The 19282-nt window shown below is 42.0% G+C and overlaps 1 protein-coding gene across 2 annotated transcripts in view; it reads left to right on the forward strand.

Moving 5' to 3' along the window:
• The window catches only part of col4a5 (collagen, type IV, alpha 5 (Alport syndrome)), a 251011-nt gene that overhangs the window by 198006 nt on the left and 33723 nt on the right, over nucleotides 1-19282 (forward strand). For both annotated transcript variants that reach the window (XM_059651364.1, XM_059651365.1), the window contains 3 exons: nucleotides 2461-2559; nucleotides 5197-5247; nucleotides 7038-7223. In XM_059651364.1, the coding sequence (XP_059507347.1) occupies nucleotides 2461-2559; nucleotides 5197-5247; nucleotides 7038-7223 (336 nt within the window). The remainder of the gene's footprint in view (nucleotides 1-2460; nucleotides 2560-5196; nucleotides 5248-7037; nucleotides 7224-19282) is intronic.

Consider the following 19282-nt stretch of genomic DNA (forward strand, 5'->3'; position numbering starts at 1 on the left):
GGTAACATCAGAAGAGGCTTAGGAACAGTTAGCTTACTCGACATCATGACCAGAGACTGGTGAATGGCAGAAGAAAACTTCAGAGTAATAGAATGTTCCATCTCCCTTTTTAGTGAGCAAAACAGGCTTTTATATATGAATGGAGAAAATTGGCTGTCCTCTCAAACTTTGCAATCTCATGCTGCTTCTGTGATAACAAACACAGCACCATTCAGTTTAAAGTGCTACCTATGACTTTTGAGATCAACAATAGGGTGATATAGTCTTAGGCTCCTACACTGTTTGGAATCTTTTTCTGTGTCTTCATGACTTGTGGTTTTCTATGTTAACATGGAAAGATTTTATCTCTACAAACCCAGTCAATGGGAAATTCCTCAAACTGTCCAGATTGAAAGCTGAGACACAAGTGCAGTAGGCCATAATCAGAGAACTTCTTTATGCCAGTGATATTACATTGGTTGTTCAGAGAGTAGACCGTTCCCGAAGATTCATGGATCATTTGTCACATGCTTGTGTCATTTTGTCCTCCAACATTAGTGTGAGGAAAACTGTAGTTATGGGATCAGGTATTGTATACCTTCTTATGATCAGACTGAACAACACATCACTGGAGGCAGTCATCAAATTTTACTCCCTTGGATCCACCGTGACAGGCACCTTGGTCTCCTGATGAAGAGTTGAGTAGACCTTGGAAAAGTAGCTACAAACTGTGGCTGACTAATATGGCAGGCATGGAAAAGCAGCAAACTGACAAACAGGAACAAGATGCTTTTCTAGAAGGCCTACACCCTCAGCACATCATCAAATGAGGGAAAGCTGAACAGCTTACACTTGCAAAGTGAAAAAGCTCAAATAGCTTTAATCTCCTATATCTATCACATATCCTTGATATCACCTAGGAAGACAAAAGTCCTGTGATCCCAGCTGATGGTAATACTGAACAAGTCAGATTCTTAAGTGAAACTTAGCTCAATGGACTTAAGTTTAATTTTTCTAATTTGGTATTTTCAGCCACTGAAGATATTCACAAAAGGCTGCCAATGTACTTACAACTAAGGAAGACAGGTTTATTGTACATGTACAAAACCAAAGACAGCCTATCATAAATAGCAAAAAGAGAGATTTGAGCCTTTTCCCCAGTGGTGTCCTTCACAGACTGTCAACCCCAGTGCAATGTCATTCTTATCTTCACTCTTTAATTTCTGACTCCACCAATGAGGTCATAAGACTCTTGGCAACTTTCTACATCAGAAAATCAGAGAGCTTTTTTCCAGGTGCTTTAACTGTTCTGAAGCTGCTAAACAGCACATGTGCTGGTGCAGATCTTCTGAACTGAAACTACTTACTGACATTTGGCCTCTGTGCCAGAAAAACTCAATTTAGTAAACTTTCCAGAAATTATCTCGACAGGTAGACTATCTATTCCTTTAGCATAACTCACACAATTTCTTGGCAATGCTGTTTTGACCCTCTGCTAAAATAATTTCTGACACTAAAGAAATTACCTCCACAGAACTTGAAACCAAAAACCCGTTCACCTCAACCTCAGAACCCAAGTTCCCAAACCATAAATTATAAACCTTCACCTCAAAAGTACCAATGAAACACCCATTTCTAAGACAGGTGTGCTTTGCATGCTGGTTCTAATTGAGTGAAGTCAATTTTCTAGCCTGGCATGCACAGAAGTTGGAAGATGCCTCTATGTCCAAAGATATGGAATACGGAAGGTAGCTAGTGCGATGGCACTAGTGGGGCCCCCTAAGTTCAATTCAAAAATCTCAAAAGAGACATAAAAGCCCTCAACATCAGCAATGACTATTCTAAAACAATAGCTGATGGTCAATCCAATTTGCAACCCCAGCTGTGAGCGGTAATTCACCTCCATCTTCACTATGGTTTCAGAAGTTTCAAAGCACATTTCAATCATGCAAACAAGACACCAGCAGAGATTGTTCTGCCCCTCCAGCAAGGGACACCTTGATGTATGGTACTTGTGTCAGATTTTGCTCTTCCAGAATTGGCTTGTTTAGCCATCAAGCTCAGGGCACTGGACAATTTCGTCAGGCATCCAAGTTCACAGGATGGATTCCCATCATTTCCTGCAGTTGGAGGGAAGTCAGTCATAGAACATTACAGCACAGTACAGGCCCTTTGGCCCTCATGCTGAAGGAAAATGGGAAAATCTGAAGGCAGTTGACAGCAATGTGTTCATAAATCTCTCTTGGCAACTAGGCACAAAGTATTTTTGGTACAGGACTGGGAGGGGGCTACACATCCATTAGACTGAAGATTGGCTCTGGATGGGGGTGAGGGGAGAAAATGAGTGGGCAAGAAGAAAATGAAATTATTTTGAATAAAACTTGTTATTTGATTCATATTTCTGGTTCGTATTTTAGAGTGCCTAAAATCATTGCTAAGATCATGATTAGTAATAGCTGTGTCAAATTATTTTGTTTTCAGGTGAGCCAAGTCTTCCTGGAATTCCAGGTTCTCCAGGAGAGAAAGGACAACCAGGCCGAGATGGTATTCCAGGCCGAGCTGGTCTGAAGGGAGATCCAGGTTTGGTTACTTCCTAAAACAAATGGATTTAATTTGAGTGTGAATAGAAGTTGTGATTCTATGACAATTTGCACTTATACAAGAAATATTACAGTACTTTACAGATTGGTTGACCAGACCTTGAAGAAGGATTAGAATTGATCACCAAAGGCTTGATGAAAAGCTGGCAGTTTTGGAAAGGACAAAGAAGCAAAGGAGTTTGTGGAGGGACTTCTGGGAAACTTACCACCCAATGCCTCCTCAACCCATTGATACCAGGGATAAATGGGCCCCAAAACCAGTAGCCCACCCACCATATGTAATGAAATAACTAAGAGTCAATTGAGAATGTTAACAGGCCAGCTGACTATAATATTATTCTGTCCATGCCAAAATATGGTTGGCGTTTTCAGGTGGGCAGTTGTTGGGCAATCATGGTTTTTTTTTAAGATATTAAAATGGCAGTATGAAAGAGTAGAATGTTATCATTGGAAGATTTTCCTTGCCAATCCCAGCCAAGATGTAAATACCCTCCTTTGCTTCCTATCTATCCATTGTAAAAAATTCACTTGCTCAATTCCCATTTCATCCCACTCAAAGGTTTACCTTCCTTCAGAATTCATGTAACTTCTTGCATGAGCCTGCCTGCAATCCTAACAATCGCCACTGCACAGCTCTGGCATTGTTGGCACTGTTGGAGTTGTCAGCAATCAAATTGATGAGAGAGAGTGGGACTTCCATGCATGAAATTCCTCAAGGACCTTATTTAGCTCACTGGCAGCCCTTTATGTCTTCAGAGTCAGATGGCTGACAACTTTCTTCCAAGTGTGGGGAGGGGCCATGTGTGGTACATCCACTCATGCCCCTGTAATTTCCAGCCTCCTCTTTAAGGACACCTTCTCACTGGGTAACATGACTGTGGGATATGGAAACACACTGGCCCATTATGACACATGATGCAGAGGTGGCAAAATGGACTGTGTTTTAAATGGTAAAAAATTGCAGCACGCTGCTGTACAGAGGGACTTGGGTGTCCTTGTGCATGAATCGCCAAAAGTAGGATTGCAGGTGCAGCAGGTAATTAAAAGGGCAAATAGAATTTTGTTTGTCATTGCTAGAGGGATGGAGTTTAAAAACAGGGAGGCTATGCTGCAGCTGTATAGGGCCCTGGTGAGGCCACACCTGGAGTACTGTGTGCAGTTTTGGTCTCCTTACTTGAGAGGAGATATACTAGCATTGGAGGGGGTGCACAGCAGATTCACTCAGTTGACTCCAGAGTAGAGAGGGTTGGATTTTGAGGAGTTTGGGATTATACTCATTGGAATTCAGAAGAATGAGGGGAGATCTTATAGAAATTTATAAGATTATGAAAGGAATATATAAAATGGAGGCACCAAGGTTGTTTCCAGTAGCAGGTGAAACTAGGACGAGAGAGCATTGCCTCAAAATAAAGGGAAGCAGATGTAGGACTGAGGTCAGGAAGAACTTCTTCACCCAAAGGGTTGTGAATCTGTGGAATTCCCTGCCCAGTGAAGTGGTTGAAGCTACCTCGCTGAATGTTTTTAAGGCAAAGCTAGATAAATTTTTGAACAGTAAAAGAATTAAGGGTTATGGTGAGTGGGCGGCTAAGTGGAGCTGAGTCTCAAAGATCAGCCATGATCTTATTAAGTGGCGGGGTAGGCTCGAGGGGCCGGATGGCCTACTCCTGCTCCTAGTTCTTATGTTCTTATGATGAGGAGGTGCTGGTTTTGGACTGGTGTGGACAACGTCAGAAATCACACAACACCAGGTTATAGTCCAGCCCGTGTCGTGTGATTTCTGACCGTTATGACACATTCATCCAAATATGCCTACAAGGAAAAGAAGCGAGTGCATTGTTAGTTTGCAGGGAAATTTGGTAAAAATTCATGGGGATTACACATGTCAAGTAGAATTGTTGAAAGGGCAGCTTTGGCATGTTTCAAAGAGGGCTCCATTGATGCAGTTTTGATGAGCTTCATCCCTTTTTCCAAGGATGATGACTTCAGCTTGTACAAGGGGGGCATAGCTACAAACTGAGGGGTGATAGATTTAAGACAGATGTCAGAGGCAGGTTCTTTACTCAGACAGTGGTAAGGACGTGGAACGCCCTGCCTGCCAATGTAGTTAACTCAGCCACATTAGGGGCATTTAAACAATCCTTGGATAAGCGTATGGATAATGATGGGATAGTGTAAGGGGATGGGCTTAGATTAGTCCACAGGGCGGCACAACATCGAGGGCCGAAGGGCCTGTTCTGCGCTGTATTGTTCTATGTTCTATTGAATCGCCTCTTGTACAGAACACCATTTGTGGATTACCGGGCAGCTTCCAAAGATTGTGGTGCCTGATTTAAGAAGATGAAATGTAAAAAACTACCTCTCCCCCTCAAAGTGGTGACTTTCTAGGTATCGAACATTTCAAAGGGTGTTAAATACCATTTTAGCAGATAATTAGAGTTCCTGAAAGAATCACTATTAGGCCAGTTTTCCTTTAAAGTTCACAATGCCTCAAAGCAGCTTTTGATTCTGGTGTGTCCACAACTGAAGAAAAATCTAAACTATAAAAGGTCAACAGTGCACTTTCATTTTTGCCAGTGTTTCTTTTCGCTGCCCTAATCATTGTGAGTTTTTTCTGTAGGTCCTCCAGGCCTAGGACGCCCAGGAGCCCCTGGTCCTCCAGGAATTCCAGGTAAATAATAAATTAGAAAAATCTTCAACTCGTAATTGAAGGATACATGACTTTAATTTTACATCAGCAGCACTGTACAGTCTTACTAATTTTCAGTTAAAAGATTTCACTACCATTGAATTTACCTTTTAATCCAACAATAATCAGAGTAAAGGTTAATTTTATGCCTGTAGTGATAAATGCCATAATGCAGAATCTGCTGATTAAGCAGAACTATATCTGTGTTCAAAAGTGAATAACAAAGCTGTAAATTAATCTGATCTCTGAAATTCAATATGGCCCTTTAGCCTCTCTCATGCATCATGCATTTTACATAGTGCATACTGCTGATTCAGGAAAATGAAAGCATCTGTAATGACAGCTAAAAGTAAAGCTGAAGTAGCACTGATCAAACATGAGACTACTGTAAGGTCATTTTGCGGAGTTCTGTTGTATTATTCACAACAGGCTGTAATGAGGAGACAGTGAGTTGTAGGCTTCAACCGAATGAATATTGAAAAGGGAATTTTTATCAAATAATAAATGTCATAGAGTAATACTCATGTGCAGTGAAATCGAACAGTTCAAACAGAATCTAACCAAAATATAGAACATAAAACATAGAACATTACAGCACAGTACAGGCCCTTCGGCCCTCGATGTTGTGCCGACCTGTCATACCGATCTCAAGCCCATCTAACCTACACTATTCCATGTACGTCCAAATGCTTATCCAATGACGCCTTAAATATACCCAAAGTTGGCGAATCTACTACCGTTGCAGGCAAAGCATTCCATTCCCTTACTACTCTCTGAGTAAAAAAACTACCTCTGACATCTGTCCTATATCTTTCACCCCTCAGTTTAAAGCTATGCCCCCTCGTGCTCACCGTCACCATCCTAGGAAAAAGGCTCTCCCTATCCACCCTATCTAACCCTCTGATTATTTTATATGTTTCAATTAAGTCAACTCTCAACCTTCTTCTCTCGAATGAAAACAGCCTCAAGTCCCTCAGCCTTTCCTCGTAAGATCTTCCCTCCATACCAGGCAACATCCCAGTAAATCTCCTCTGCACCCTTTCCAAAGCTTCCACATCCTTCTTATAAAGCGGTGACCAGAACTGTACACAATACTCCAAGTGCGGCCGCACCAGAGTTTCGTACATCTGCAGCATAACCTCTTGGTTCCGGAACTCGATCCCTCTATTAATAAGAGCTAAAACACTGTATGCCTTCTTAACAGCCCTGTCAACCTGGGTGGCAACTTTCAAGGATCTGTGTACATGGACACCGAGATCTCTCTGCTCATCTACACTACTAAGAATCTTACCATTAGCCCAGTACTTTGCCTTCCGGTTACTCCTACCAAAGTGCATCACCTCACACTTGTCCTACCAAAGTGCATCACCTCACCCTTGTCCTGCCAAAGTGCATCACCTCACACTTGTTCCTACAAAGTGCATCACCTCACACTTGTATAATGAATACCAGAGAAATTGGCATGGGTTCTTCCCAATACAAAGGTTCAGAACACATAAATTGGGAGAACAAAATTTTCATGATTTATGATCATCACCTGCACACTGTAGAGTTACAGAAGTAGTTTTAACTTTTTCTCTCTGTTCCTCAAAATTTGCTATTCTCTATAATTAAATAAATTGAAATGTATCAAAATTCTAAACTAAATTATCTGAATATGTAAAGCGTGCTGGTTATCATCAGAAAAAAACTGCTTATGAAATTGTTGACTTGTGAAATGTATTTCAATGGATGATTTCAAGCCACTCACCATCTAATGTGTTCTCATACAGGACCAAAAGGAGATCCAGGTGTTCCAGGTAGTCCAGGAGGTCCAGGACCTCCAGGTCTTAAAGGTGATCCTGGATTCCCAGGATTCACAGGTCAGCAAGGCCCACCAGGTCCCCCTGGCCCACCAGGACGACCATTGGAAGGCCCAAAAGGTTCACCCGGATCTCCAGGACAGCCTGGAAGAACAGGTAAGATCAGAAGAAAGGTATTTCTTTCACAAGTGGAAGATGAGTTTAACGCCTTGTCTCACACATTTGTGCACTATTTTCATTCAGCTGTTTCTGCATGTGTAGGATACACTTGCTTAATGTGAGTCACAGTTCACAGAAACCACAGTGTCATTCATCATCGAACATTCTTAATGCCAAACACGGTCACATTTGTCTATGTTTATTCTATATCATCCTGGTAGAGCATCTTCACAATGTTATGCTCTCATTTCATCTCGCTTTACTTGCTGGCTCAGTCTCAATTCAGGTCATCTCACTGGGGGCACTACGCCGTCTCTGGGCAGATCAGTGGTGCATTTATTTTATTCTAAATGTTTTGGGCCTCTGTAGCTTCTAATACAACAGTTCTTGTTTTTGAATATCTCAGTTAGCAGATGCCAGCTAAAAGACAAGGGTGTGGGGGGGAAAGTACTGTGTGGAGCTGGAGGCAGTACAAGGGCAGGACATCAATCTTTGTCTAGACTAAAATAGGAAAGATGTTTGCTTAAGTATTGTAGTACAGTTTTGAGCTTTATTTTTGCACCTGTATCCGAACACTGAGTAAGCCTTAGGCATTATTGTAAGAAGTGGATATTTTCTCAGTCAAAATACAGAGAAAAAGACACCTTAAGCAGATGAAAGGCAACTGGGGTGATTGTTCAATGCTTAAGATTAAGGGTTTGATTGAAGTTGAAATACCAGATTAAGAATTCATTTTATTTAATTGTGTGATGTGTTTATAATTAGATTTGTGGGCAGTGTCTTAGCTTGCTATTTATATTAGAATTATAAATATGCATTAATAGAATGCAGAGGCACACAGTTTGAGATATTTATGAGAAGGGTTGGAGGGAGCTGCATGGCGAACCAGCTAAATTCAGGAATTGAAACCCAACAGGAATGTTTCTTATGTTCCGTAAATTCCCCCCCATATGACAATTTCAATCTGCCCATTCCTGACACATTCAAAATCCCCCCCACCCCGTCAACGAACTTCACTGATTTCTCTGCATTCCCTTCTGATGTTGTCCCTTCCTCTTCCAATCCCCCCACAACCTGACACCCACACCCCCCCGCCAAAAGATCTTAAATGTGGTCTTCACCAGGAGATCTCCAATCTGAACTGATCCTAGCTTTTAATCTCCCCTGTTACCTTGGATCTGCCTTGAAGTATGACACCCAGACTTGCCTCTGGGCTTTAATTCCCCAACTGCTTCAGATCACAGACTACCTTCCATTTCTGCCCTGGCTTCCTGTCCCCAACATACCCTGTCCCAGCCCTTTGCAATCCTTCTCCCAGGCTGCATCCTTGTGCTGAGGACCTGGCAGCAAGTCGATCTCTCAATCAGACAAAATTCAAAATTATGCACCATATCCCGATCTACCAGAGAATCTCTACAAAGTTTAAAAGAACCTTATTCACTGGTTTTAGACAGAGAAGCATGTTTTATATTGCTATTGAAATGGAGTTAAACCTGAGGATTCAGCCCAGTCTGCTGAAGTGAAAGGATTAGACGTTTGCAGAATCTTGAACAAATTCCCAGTGGACATCAAACCACATTTAAATCTGCTCTTATTGAGCAGAATCAGGGGAGTTGGTTTCGGAAAATGCAAATGTCACACTGAGACAATGTTTTCTGAAGATTGGGTTGAAGATTTCTTGGAAAACAGTAGAGGGAGCTCAGAATTGAAAGTAGGAAAGACAAACAAAAATTAAATAGCCAAGCATGCTCAACCTCGCTTCTGAGTAAAATCTCCTCATATTTAATAAATGAAATAGAACTGAATCAAATAGTAGGTCAGGGGGAATCCAGTGAATATTTGCTGAGCAAGTTAATTCCATCTGCATATTGGTTGCATGATAACGCAGTTAAAATCTACTTCCATTTAATGGCTGGCTTTCCATAGACTAACATCATTACAGTTCCTGCAATCTAAGGTGAAATGTTGTTTGTTTTATCTTCTTAATATGAAAAGGGGAACCCAGCCTCAAAGTAATATTTTTGTTCAATTCATTAATTTATTGGGAGACATTCCATTTCAGTAAGTTGTTCAAACTATTTGCTCTTAAGTTGTGCTATTATGCTTTTAACCTGTTTTAAGAATATGGTTTTAGCTCCCACAGTGTCCAGGCAGGTAATTTCCGCTCCCATCCTGTATAGAATGGAGCCTTTTTTGAATGTCTCATGCTTTGCACACAAAGTTCAATTGATGGAACATTGTTGGGGTTATTGGGTGTCTTGGCAACTGGTCAGAAAGCCCCACAATGCCTCTGTTCTGGGAGGCCCACTGCATCATGAGCCAATCAAGCAATTTACAGGCCAGCTGTGGGCTTTCCACTGTGATCAAGGACCTGAGTGGCGGAAGCGCTGCCTTGCCAAGAGTTGCTGGTCAATCAACTCAATTAAACATCAGCACCATCTCCGAGGCAATAGCTGCGACTGCTACCAGACACATACAATGTCAGGATAAAAAGGTGTAGAGCTGGATGAACACAGCAGGCCAAGCAGCATCATAGGCGTAAGAAGGCTGATGTTTCGGGCCTAGACCCTTCATCAGAAATGCTTTTTCGAGGAGGGTAACTTCTTCAGGGTAGGCATCCTTAGAAGATGCCAGGTTAGTGGTGTAATGGGGGTGGGGGTGTGCAAAGGCTGCTTAAGGGGGATATCTCTTGGTGCCCTCTGAAATTACTCCACAGAAACTGGTATTGCATTACCAAATCACCTTTTAGTTACATGTGCATAGTACTTGACACTGATCCGGCTTCCTCAGAGCCAGCTGTCAGAGTGATCAGAACCGCTCTGTAGTTATGTAGGCCTGTTCTTGTTCTTGTAGCGTCTCCTCGGGTGTTTACACACCAGGTCTGGTTCATCCACTTCAGCATCGGATACAAGAGGCATGTACTTGACTGTAGCCTGCGTCTTGCACCCAGAGGGTTTTGGAATAAATTTATTGTCTTCTTCAGGCATTTAAAGGCATCAAGGCTCCAACATCTGCTGAGTCCATCTCAGACTCTTGAGGTACCTTCGATGCTAGATGGAGTGGGAGAGCCCACGGGTTCTGACAGGCTTTCCAACTGTTCTGAAGGGCCGAGCATGTTTTGCTCCTGACCAGTTTGTGAGTTTACAGTTTCACAGGGGTCCACATGCTTGCTTAGGACCGCCTCACCTACCCAAAGTTTGCACAACAAGGAATTGATCTCATGTCAACCCATGCCACTTACCCATGCAGGACCGTTCCTATGGTTTTTGCAGCAAACCTCCCCTGAAGTAAACTGCCTCTCTTGCTTAGAGGAGTCTTGTGTCCAGCATCGGCGTTCTTGATGCCATTTCACCTCCCCCACCCCCTAGCCCCAGGTCTGGGAAGGCCAGATTTCACCTGCTGCAGAGTCATCTCCCCAGTGACAACCCAGCTGGAGCTATCCCTGTAGGTGCATGAGGGATGGTCCGATAATCAAATATGAACAGTTTGATATCGAGTGAAACAATACGCTGTTTCTTTAATGCTGCCTTCAAAGTTTGGACTACTGTTTCCATCAGAACACTGGATGATGGATGGTATGGAGCTGTCCTTACATGCCGAATGCGATTCAACTTTCGGAAATACTCGAATTCCCAGCTAGTAAATGATGGCCTGCTGTCAGTGACCAACACTTCCAGGAGCCTGTGTATTGGAAAAGATTCTCACAGCTTTTCTATTGTTCTCCCCATAATTTGATAAATGAACTCTATGCATGTCCAGCCACTTCGAGCGGGTGTCCATAATGACTAAGAATGTTGAGCCCATGAAAGGGCCAGCATAGTGATCTATAAGGTTTATACGGCCATTACTGTGAGTTTGGGAGGTGCTACTTTCTGTTATTTTTGTCCTTTTTTGGGACTCCGGGCACTGCCCCACCAATGCAGCCAATGTCTACATCCAATCCTGGCCACCGGGCACAACGCCTCACCAACATCTTCATTTCGAACATGCTTGCATGACCGTTTTGGAGTTCAGCCAGTATCTGGCAGTGACCTTTACTCACAACAATCACTCTTGCTCCCCCATAATAAAATGATCTGGCCTTGCCGGGTCCAGAAAAGTTTCAACTCTGGTTGCGATGGCCATTTTGCTCAGTACCGACTGCTTTAGTTTTGCCAGCACTGGGTCTCTTCACATCCACAGTCTGATGTTTTCAGCGGTGACCGGAAGGGTATGCAGGAAGTTTAAAATCAAAGTGAACTCTTCCACTGGTGGAACCACTGATAGGGTATCTGCCAGTGGGTAGGCAGCTCAGGGCATCTGCATTTGTTCTAACTTGTACTTGTATGCACTTAGAATGATAGCCCACCGTTGAATTTGACCTGAATTATGGTGACACAGCCTTGCCCTCTTTAAGTAACCCTGACAGGTGTATGTGTTCTGTTACTATTACAAATTTATATCCGTAAAAGTATCAGTGGGACTTTCTCACACCAAAACTGACTGGCAAACTTTCCTTCTTTGTCTGAACGTATTTGCGCTCTGCATCAGGCAAAGCCTGGGGACCATATGCGATTGGGCATTCATCTCCTTTGGGCCATCTGTGAACCAACCCTACCCCGATACCATATGAGGAGGCATTGCACGTCAGTACCAGATCTCACTTGGAATCATACAATGCCAACAACTTAACGATGACGGTTACTTCTTTGTTTCCCTAATGGCTACATCTTGGCTACGAGACCATTTCCAAGGCTGACCCTTTTTCAGTAGCAGACGTAAGGGTGCAAGGATGGATGCCACATTACATATGAGCTTGCCGTAATTATTCACCAGTTGAAGGAAAGATCTAAGCTCTGGTACAGACTTGAGTGCCAGGGCATCTTTGATTACCCCTACTTATTTTCCAACGGGAGCAAATTGTCAAGGAGGTGATTGCTGGGAATTCAGTTCCGAGGACGTGTCTGCAGTGCTGGAAGAAACTTCATGTGAATGAATACCATATTCCGCCAATGGGATCAATTCTGTCATCCACAGCTCATTTCATTCACCTACCAACAATTTTTTAACAATCAAGACTCATATTAAACATTCATATCTTCAGGACCTCACTTTTACACATTGTTACAAGTCTTACCTCCATACCTCAGAGCTTGTACACTCTACCAGCTAAACCTGTTGCCATGCACACTCAGATTGCTGCCATCATGACAATGTGTACTAGTTTTCAAAGGAACTTGCAAGGTGTCACAGTAAATGTCATGTATCAGATCACTGGGATTGCTGGGATGCTGTGCCAGAGGTGCTCCTTGGAGCATGAGCCCACACTCGTCTCAGGCTGAAAGCATTTCAAATCCCGCCCTACCGCTCTGCCAGGTCCCTGGCCGCTGTCTGCCAGCCCAGACCACTGCCACCCATGTTAAAATGTTTCAATGTGAAATCAAAACCTCTGAGACTCATTGCTTCTCAAGGTCTTCCTCAAAGAACATCTGATCTCCCCACTGAGAGCCAGCAGCCTTCAACTAGCTATGTGGCAGCATTGGGACAGTGCCCTGTAGGAGTAGTAACGTAAACAAAAGCCACATGGAAGACAGGCACCAAGAGATTGAACTGGAGTGACACGTTTCATTTTGTGTTTATTTATTTATAAATTTGGTTTGGAATATGCATTATGTGAGGCTCTAATGTTTGAATTGGGACCAAGTGGACACTGCGAAGGACTGTAGCAAAGGGAAGATATAAAGTGTGGAATTATTGGTGCATGGAAAATTGGCGTTGAGGTTACTGGTACCAAAGTTAAATCCAGACACAACCGGCAGAAAAGGGGCTTCATTACTGCAGTATTCTGCAAGCCTATGAGCCAGTGCCTGTAAGACTAGCCAAGGCATATACTCCAAAACCTGCCACACCCCTAGCCACGTTAGTTCAGTATAGCTACAACACTGGTGTTTGTCCAGCATTGTGGAAAATCACCTCTGTATGTTTTGCACACAAAAAGCAGGACAAATCCAAAGTTGTTCACCTACCATCCTATCAACCTGCTTGCAACCATCAGCAAAGTAACGGAAGGGAGCATTGAGAGTACTGTCAAAGCAGCACTTGCTCAACAAGTTTACTCACTGATGCTCAGATTGAGTTCTGCCAGGTTCACTCAGCTCCTGCACTCATTGTAGCCTTTCTTCAAATATTGACAAAGGAGTTGAACTCCGGAGGTGAGAGTCACTGCCCGTGGCATCAAGGTAGTATTTGAAAGAATATGTCTTCAAGGAGCCCTAGCAAAATTGGAATCTGAAGAAGGGTCCAGACCCAAAACGTCAGCTTTCCTGCTCCTCCGATGGTGCCTGGCCTGCTGTGTTCATCTAGCTCCACACCTTGTTATCTCAGATTGTCCAGCATCAGCAGTTCGTACTATCTCAGAATTAATACAAATCGAGAGAAAACTTTCTATTGTTGCAGTTATACCTGGCACGAAGGAAAATAGTCGTGGTTGTTGGAGGCCCGGCTCAGCTCCAGGACATTTCTCCAGGAGTTCCTCAGAGTCGTGACCTTGGTGCTAAAACCTTCAGGTGCTTGATCAAGAACCTTCCCTCAAATTTAAGCTCAGAAGCAGTCTTATTTCCTGATGATTGCACAATGTTCGGCACCACTCATAACTCCCCTGATACTTAACTAGCTCATGTTTCACTTGCAGCAAGATCTGGTCAGTATCCAGGCCTAATGTGACAAGTAGTAAGTAATGTTACAGCCACAGAAATGCTGGGCACTGGTCACCTCAAGCAAGAGGGAATTTAGTCCTCTATCACTTGACACTAAATGGCACTACCATCTCTGAAGTACCCATTAGCAACATCATGGAGGATCCCATTGATCAGAAACTGAACTTAAACAGCCATTTAAATACTATGGCTACTAGAGCAAATCAGAGGCTAGAAATTCTGCTCCTTCCTCCCCACTGCCTGTTTACGACTTACGTGGCATAGACAGGAGTGTGAGGGAATACATTTCACATTCCTGGATAGGTGCAGCTCCAATAATACTCGAAGCTTGACACTGTCCAGGAGACTGGGATGCTATCTATCATTTTCTACACTTACTTCCTTCATTACAGACACACAGTGGCAATAGTATGTGCCATCTACATGATTCACTACAGTAATTCATCAAGGTTCCTCTAACAGCATCTTCCAAACCCATGACCTCAGCAAGAAGAACAACAGCAGTAGATGCATTTTCGCACACACCTGTAAATTTCCCTCCAAGTTACAAATAACATCCTGACTTGGAGCTATATCACTATTCCTTCACAAATGCTGAATAGACAATAAGTGCTGGCTTAGCCAGAGATTTCTGTAACCCATGAACTAGTTTTTAGAAAGCCTCACTTCCTCAAGCTTCGCTTATACCTCCTTTATGTGCTGCTGCTCTTAAGCTTCTCACCTGATGGTTGGTGGTTGGCCATTTCCTGAGGACAGCGATGCTGTGCAATATACCATGCACAGTCACATAGCATGACATCCACTCAGCTGAGTACTGCTGGACACACTTCAGTAACCTAAAGGGAAGATCTTTGGCTGAGGAAGAGGATTTAAGTTGCAGAATTCTCAATATGGAATGGAACGTTGTGTTTTCAATCACTATCTTAAAAATTAAATTGGGGATGGCTGGGTCCTTCTTTTACCCTAAAATTGAGAATACTCCTGTTGTACTTTGATCCTTTAACTGGCTTGTATTTAGTTTCTAACCAACAGTCTTGTTTTGTGATATGGTATATCTGACGCATCTAATGATGACCTTTGGTTGAACCCTGATCCTCCTCAGGTCCTCCAGGTTAGATCTTTCAGCAATAATTAACTTGGATGAGTTGAGATTATAACTGCATTAATGTATATAACAGTAAACAATTGACTATAATATGAATTTTCATTTCCTTTTTAAGCAAGAGCTGGACTATTCCTGCACAGTTTGCAAATAGTACACAAATTTGTTCCTCCAAAATTAATGCTACAAAATTTGAAGTCCAATCACCAACTTGTAAAGTAGGGCATTGTATATTATGTTCCTAAATAGACACAAAGTTTGTGCCTCTCCGTTAATTTTTAAGCAAAATAAGATTGCACCACTGAAGAATGTGAAAAATAAATGGTATGAGCTGTGAAGGCAGAGCAAAATGTGCAGGAAAGGATGACTTGCATTTTTTTCGGTATGCCAACTGACTGAGTGTGCACCCAAAGAAATGGTTTACAAAAAACGCTGCTGGGCTGTGTTCTTGAAATAGGCTTAAAGTCAAAAACGTAGATCTTGATTTGAATCAATGGTGAGGAGAGGGCGTGGGCAGGTGGGAGGCTAAACTTTGGATCAGACAACCTAACCATCCCTGCCCATCTTTAATTTTACAGACACAAATGAGTCTGTTGCAAAAAGTTGAAATCTGGTCAGCTATTGAGTGGGAGCCTGCATTATGTCATTTAAATTAGAATTTTCCATTAAAATTGGCAAAGCTTCTAGATCCCCTATACCCACCCTGTTTGTACCAAATAGACATTAGGATCAATTGCTGAACTACCTGTTATACATCTTTGATCCTGTGACCTTTAATCGTGGAGGCACAGAAGCAGCATGGCTGCTCTTGACAAGCTGTACACTTCACGAAACTCATTATAGCAGATCCCACAACTCTGGAAAATTAACCGTGTATGGTTTTCACGACCAAAATTGGCATTTTTCTTCAAAGAAGTGAAGCCCACTACCGCACGAAATTCATCTTATTCCTAACCCCAGTCCTAACCTGTGAACATTTTATTCCAAAGCCAGACTGAGTTAGCAAAACTGGCAGCACGAACTCTGATGGAATAGCAACAAGGTCAGTGTGAGTGACTGCAAGGTAGGACACTTTGACAGTAAGACAGATGGATTCGTCAGCAATAATATTGATGTGTGGTGAATGTATGGGTCTTGGGGCTGTGGGGCAGTGGACGTTTGGCAAAAAAGACAAAAAGCTGAAAGTTAAAAGCTGCTGTAGAAATCCACTGACTTGGAGTCACTTGGCAGCCTCTGAGAAAAACCAAGAAAGAAATCTCGAGGGAAACATCCGTTTGTACAAGAAACAAGTTAAACTTCAGCTGAAGTAGTGTGTACAGCTCTGAGCACCAGGCTGAATGAATGTGAATGCATTGGAAAGAGTGGAGGAGATTACAGGAATAGTTTCAGGGAGTAAAATTCAGTTTAGAAGATAGTTTGGAGAAGGTGGGAATATTTTACTTGGAGAGGAGAAAACCAAGTGCAGACTTGTTAGAGGTTTTCAGAAACGTAAGGGGTCGAGGCGAAACTATCCCCAGTCATAAAAGGATTGGGAACAAGAGGGCACAGATTTAAAGCAATTTGTAAAAGTAGAAAATGCAATGTGAGAAGTTTCTCTCACTGGGGTAGTTTGGGACTGTCATGCCTGGAAGTGTGGTGAAGACAGGTTTAATTGGGGCATTCAGGAAGGCATTAGATTATTGTTTGAGTAGAAACAATGTGCAGGGGTTTGGGAACAAGACAAGGGAATACTCTAAGTTATAATGTTACTTTAGAGACGTGTGCAGACGTGATAAGTCAAACAGCCTTCTTTTGTACCATAACAATTCTGAGATTCTATGATGTCATAAAATTTAATTTCCGAAATCAGACAAGATGTGAAACAAGTGGGCAATCTGATCCTGAGAGTATCCCACTAGCTATTTTCTTTGGCATTGATTTGTCCCACCTTAATCTGCTGTTTAATTGCCGCATTAATCTTGCTTTCAACAGTCGTTAGAGTGCTCCAATCAATTTGGTGCTGTGGGTGCATTAGGGGAGAGTTGGTCAGCACTGTCTCCTGGAAATTTAGCCTTGATGTCTCCCTATTGAAAACTCACACATAAACCAATTGCAGTCTGATATGAGGCCACAGGGAACCATGCCCTGATGAGCAATCATGCTTTTAGGAAAGATATGTAACAATGACAGGGGCAGGGGATTGGAAATGTAGGGAAGTTTCTTGCCAATTTTGTTAATTGCATATGCTCCTTTAAGCATAACACCGACAGATAAATATTAACCAGGAGATCAGGATACACCGCTGTTGTTCAGAACAATGCTATGGGATCCCTGGTATCCTGGTAAGAGGGCAGATGGGCTTTTGGTTTGATGCCCCATCCAAAAGGAGGCACCTTCAACAGTGTTCATTCCCTTAGTACTGGCCTGAAGTGTTAGCTAACATTTTCTCTTCTAGTCTGGCTGAAAGGTAAAAGTGCTGCAATGAGCCACAATAAACATGAAGAAACAGCATCCTGATCCAACCAATAGCCTGTGTGGATATCGCATCATTGATTATCATATCAAAACATGGATCTGACCCTCTGCATTGACCAATGCTGCCAATCACCGTCAATCCCAGTAATAGCTGGCATTCAGTGCAGCTGGTATCCATTGCTTTATAAGTAGAAACCGCGATCAATATTCATTTACAAAAGCAGCAAATTCCTCACTCTGCTACTTTAATACAAGCACAAACCTTTTGAAATATACAGGAATGCCATCAACAGTAAATTCAACTCAATGGAAATGTTTAAAGTGGAAGTTAACAATAAGACTAATTGAATTTTGGTCCCAACAATTGAGGCTGATCTTTTTTAACTCAAGAAGTAGGAGCACTAGTAAACCATTGGGCTCATAAATCTTTCCCTGCAATTCTAAATGATCATGTCTGATTTTGGGTTTTATCTCCACTTTCATGTCCTCTCCCTTGATTTCCCTTGATTTGCCAAAAGACTAAAACTCTATCTACCCTAGCTTTAAATACATTGATCAAGGTTGCAACGTTATTTGGCATACCTACTTTTATCACTAATTTCAATTCCAATCTTTATATTATGTATAATTCTCACATTATAATATTATAAGCTACTGTTTCAGCATTGCTTTATTTGCACACTTTTTTAAAAGACGTTGACTAAAATTAAAATTCCTTAGATAATTGGCTCTGTAATTTTTATTGACTAACCTTGTTTAATACTTTCCTGCTCAAACTAGTCTTTGCTATCTTCTTAAAAATGCTCCAAATTCCCTTCGTAGAAAAAATATTGGCCAGCTTTATTCTTGTAGAAGGCGTGGATAGGTTGATCTTGTTCCTGTCATGATAAATGAAGCAAAAATGTTACTCTCTGTGCTTAAAACCTAGAGAATTTTTGCTTTTGAAATAGTCCTGTAACAGGCTAATGGAGTTTCTAACCAACATTCTCTTTCGGTACTGTGCGATGTGACTGACTCGCCAAACGATGGCCTTGGATCTTACTTAACTTTGACTCTTCCCAGGTCCTCAAGGTTAGATTTTTTAACTCTGTAAGCGCTTGCTATTTGGCATGCTGTGAGTGTTTTCAAAGTGGTGGAATTAACCATGTTAGCCTTAGTGAAATCACAAAAATGATGAGAATCATGAGGAGAAGCAATGATTAATGAACTGGAAGCATTGAAATATGAATAAAAGAAATTCTGTTTTAATTGTTACAATACTGCTATGCTTTCATTTGCCAATTGCACAGCCATAGTTTTTAAGACCTATGAAATGGTGAAGGACTCCCGAGAACATCTTGCATCAGTTGTGAAAAGCCTCTTCAGTTGGATGTTCTCAACCACATGAAATCTGTTACTCATTTTACTTCCCCAGGCATTAGAGCATCTGTAGACTCAATATTGTTTCTGTCAGTCAACAAACTTGGAAGGATGGAACTAGCTGAGGTGCTTTGGATCAAGAGTTTTTTTTCAATAATTTTCCCACTGGGAAAAGAACACTGGATATGTTTTGCCCTTAATTCTTACTTTTGAGTGATTATCCCTTTTACATATTTACATATGACTAATACACAAGACTTTCTCAAAGTCTTACCATCTGTGTACACATTTCATAAAAAATAACTTCTGTTTTGATCTTTCTATTATAAGTGATACTGTAATTTTGTGAAATAGACTGTTTTAACTCTGGTTGTGCAGGGTACTTTTGAAGAGGTCACGCTATACAAGGTGGAAAAGAATAAATTGTAGTTCACACTGTTCAGCAA

The sequence above is a fragment of the Stegostoma tigrinum genome, chromosome 15, assembly GCF_030684315.1.
Source record: "Stegostoma tigrinum isolate sSteTig4 chromosome 15, sSteTig4.hap1, whole genome shotgun sequence".
In the NCBI taxonomy this organism is placed as follows: Eukaryota; Metazoa; Chordata; class Chondrichthyes; order Orectolobiformes; family Stegostomatidae; genus Stegostoma; species Stegostoma tigrinum.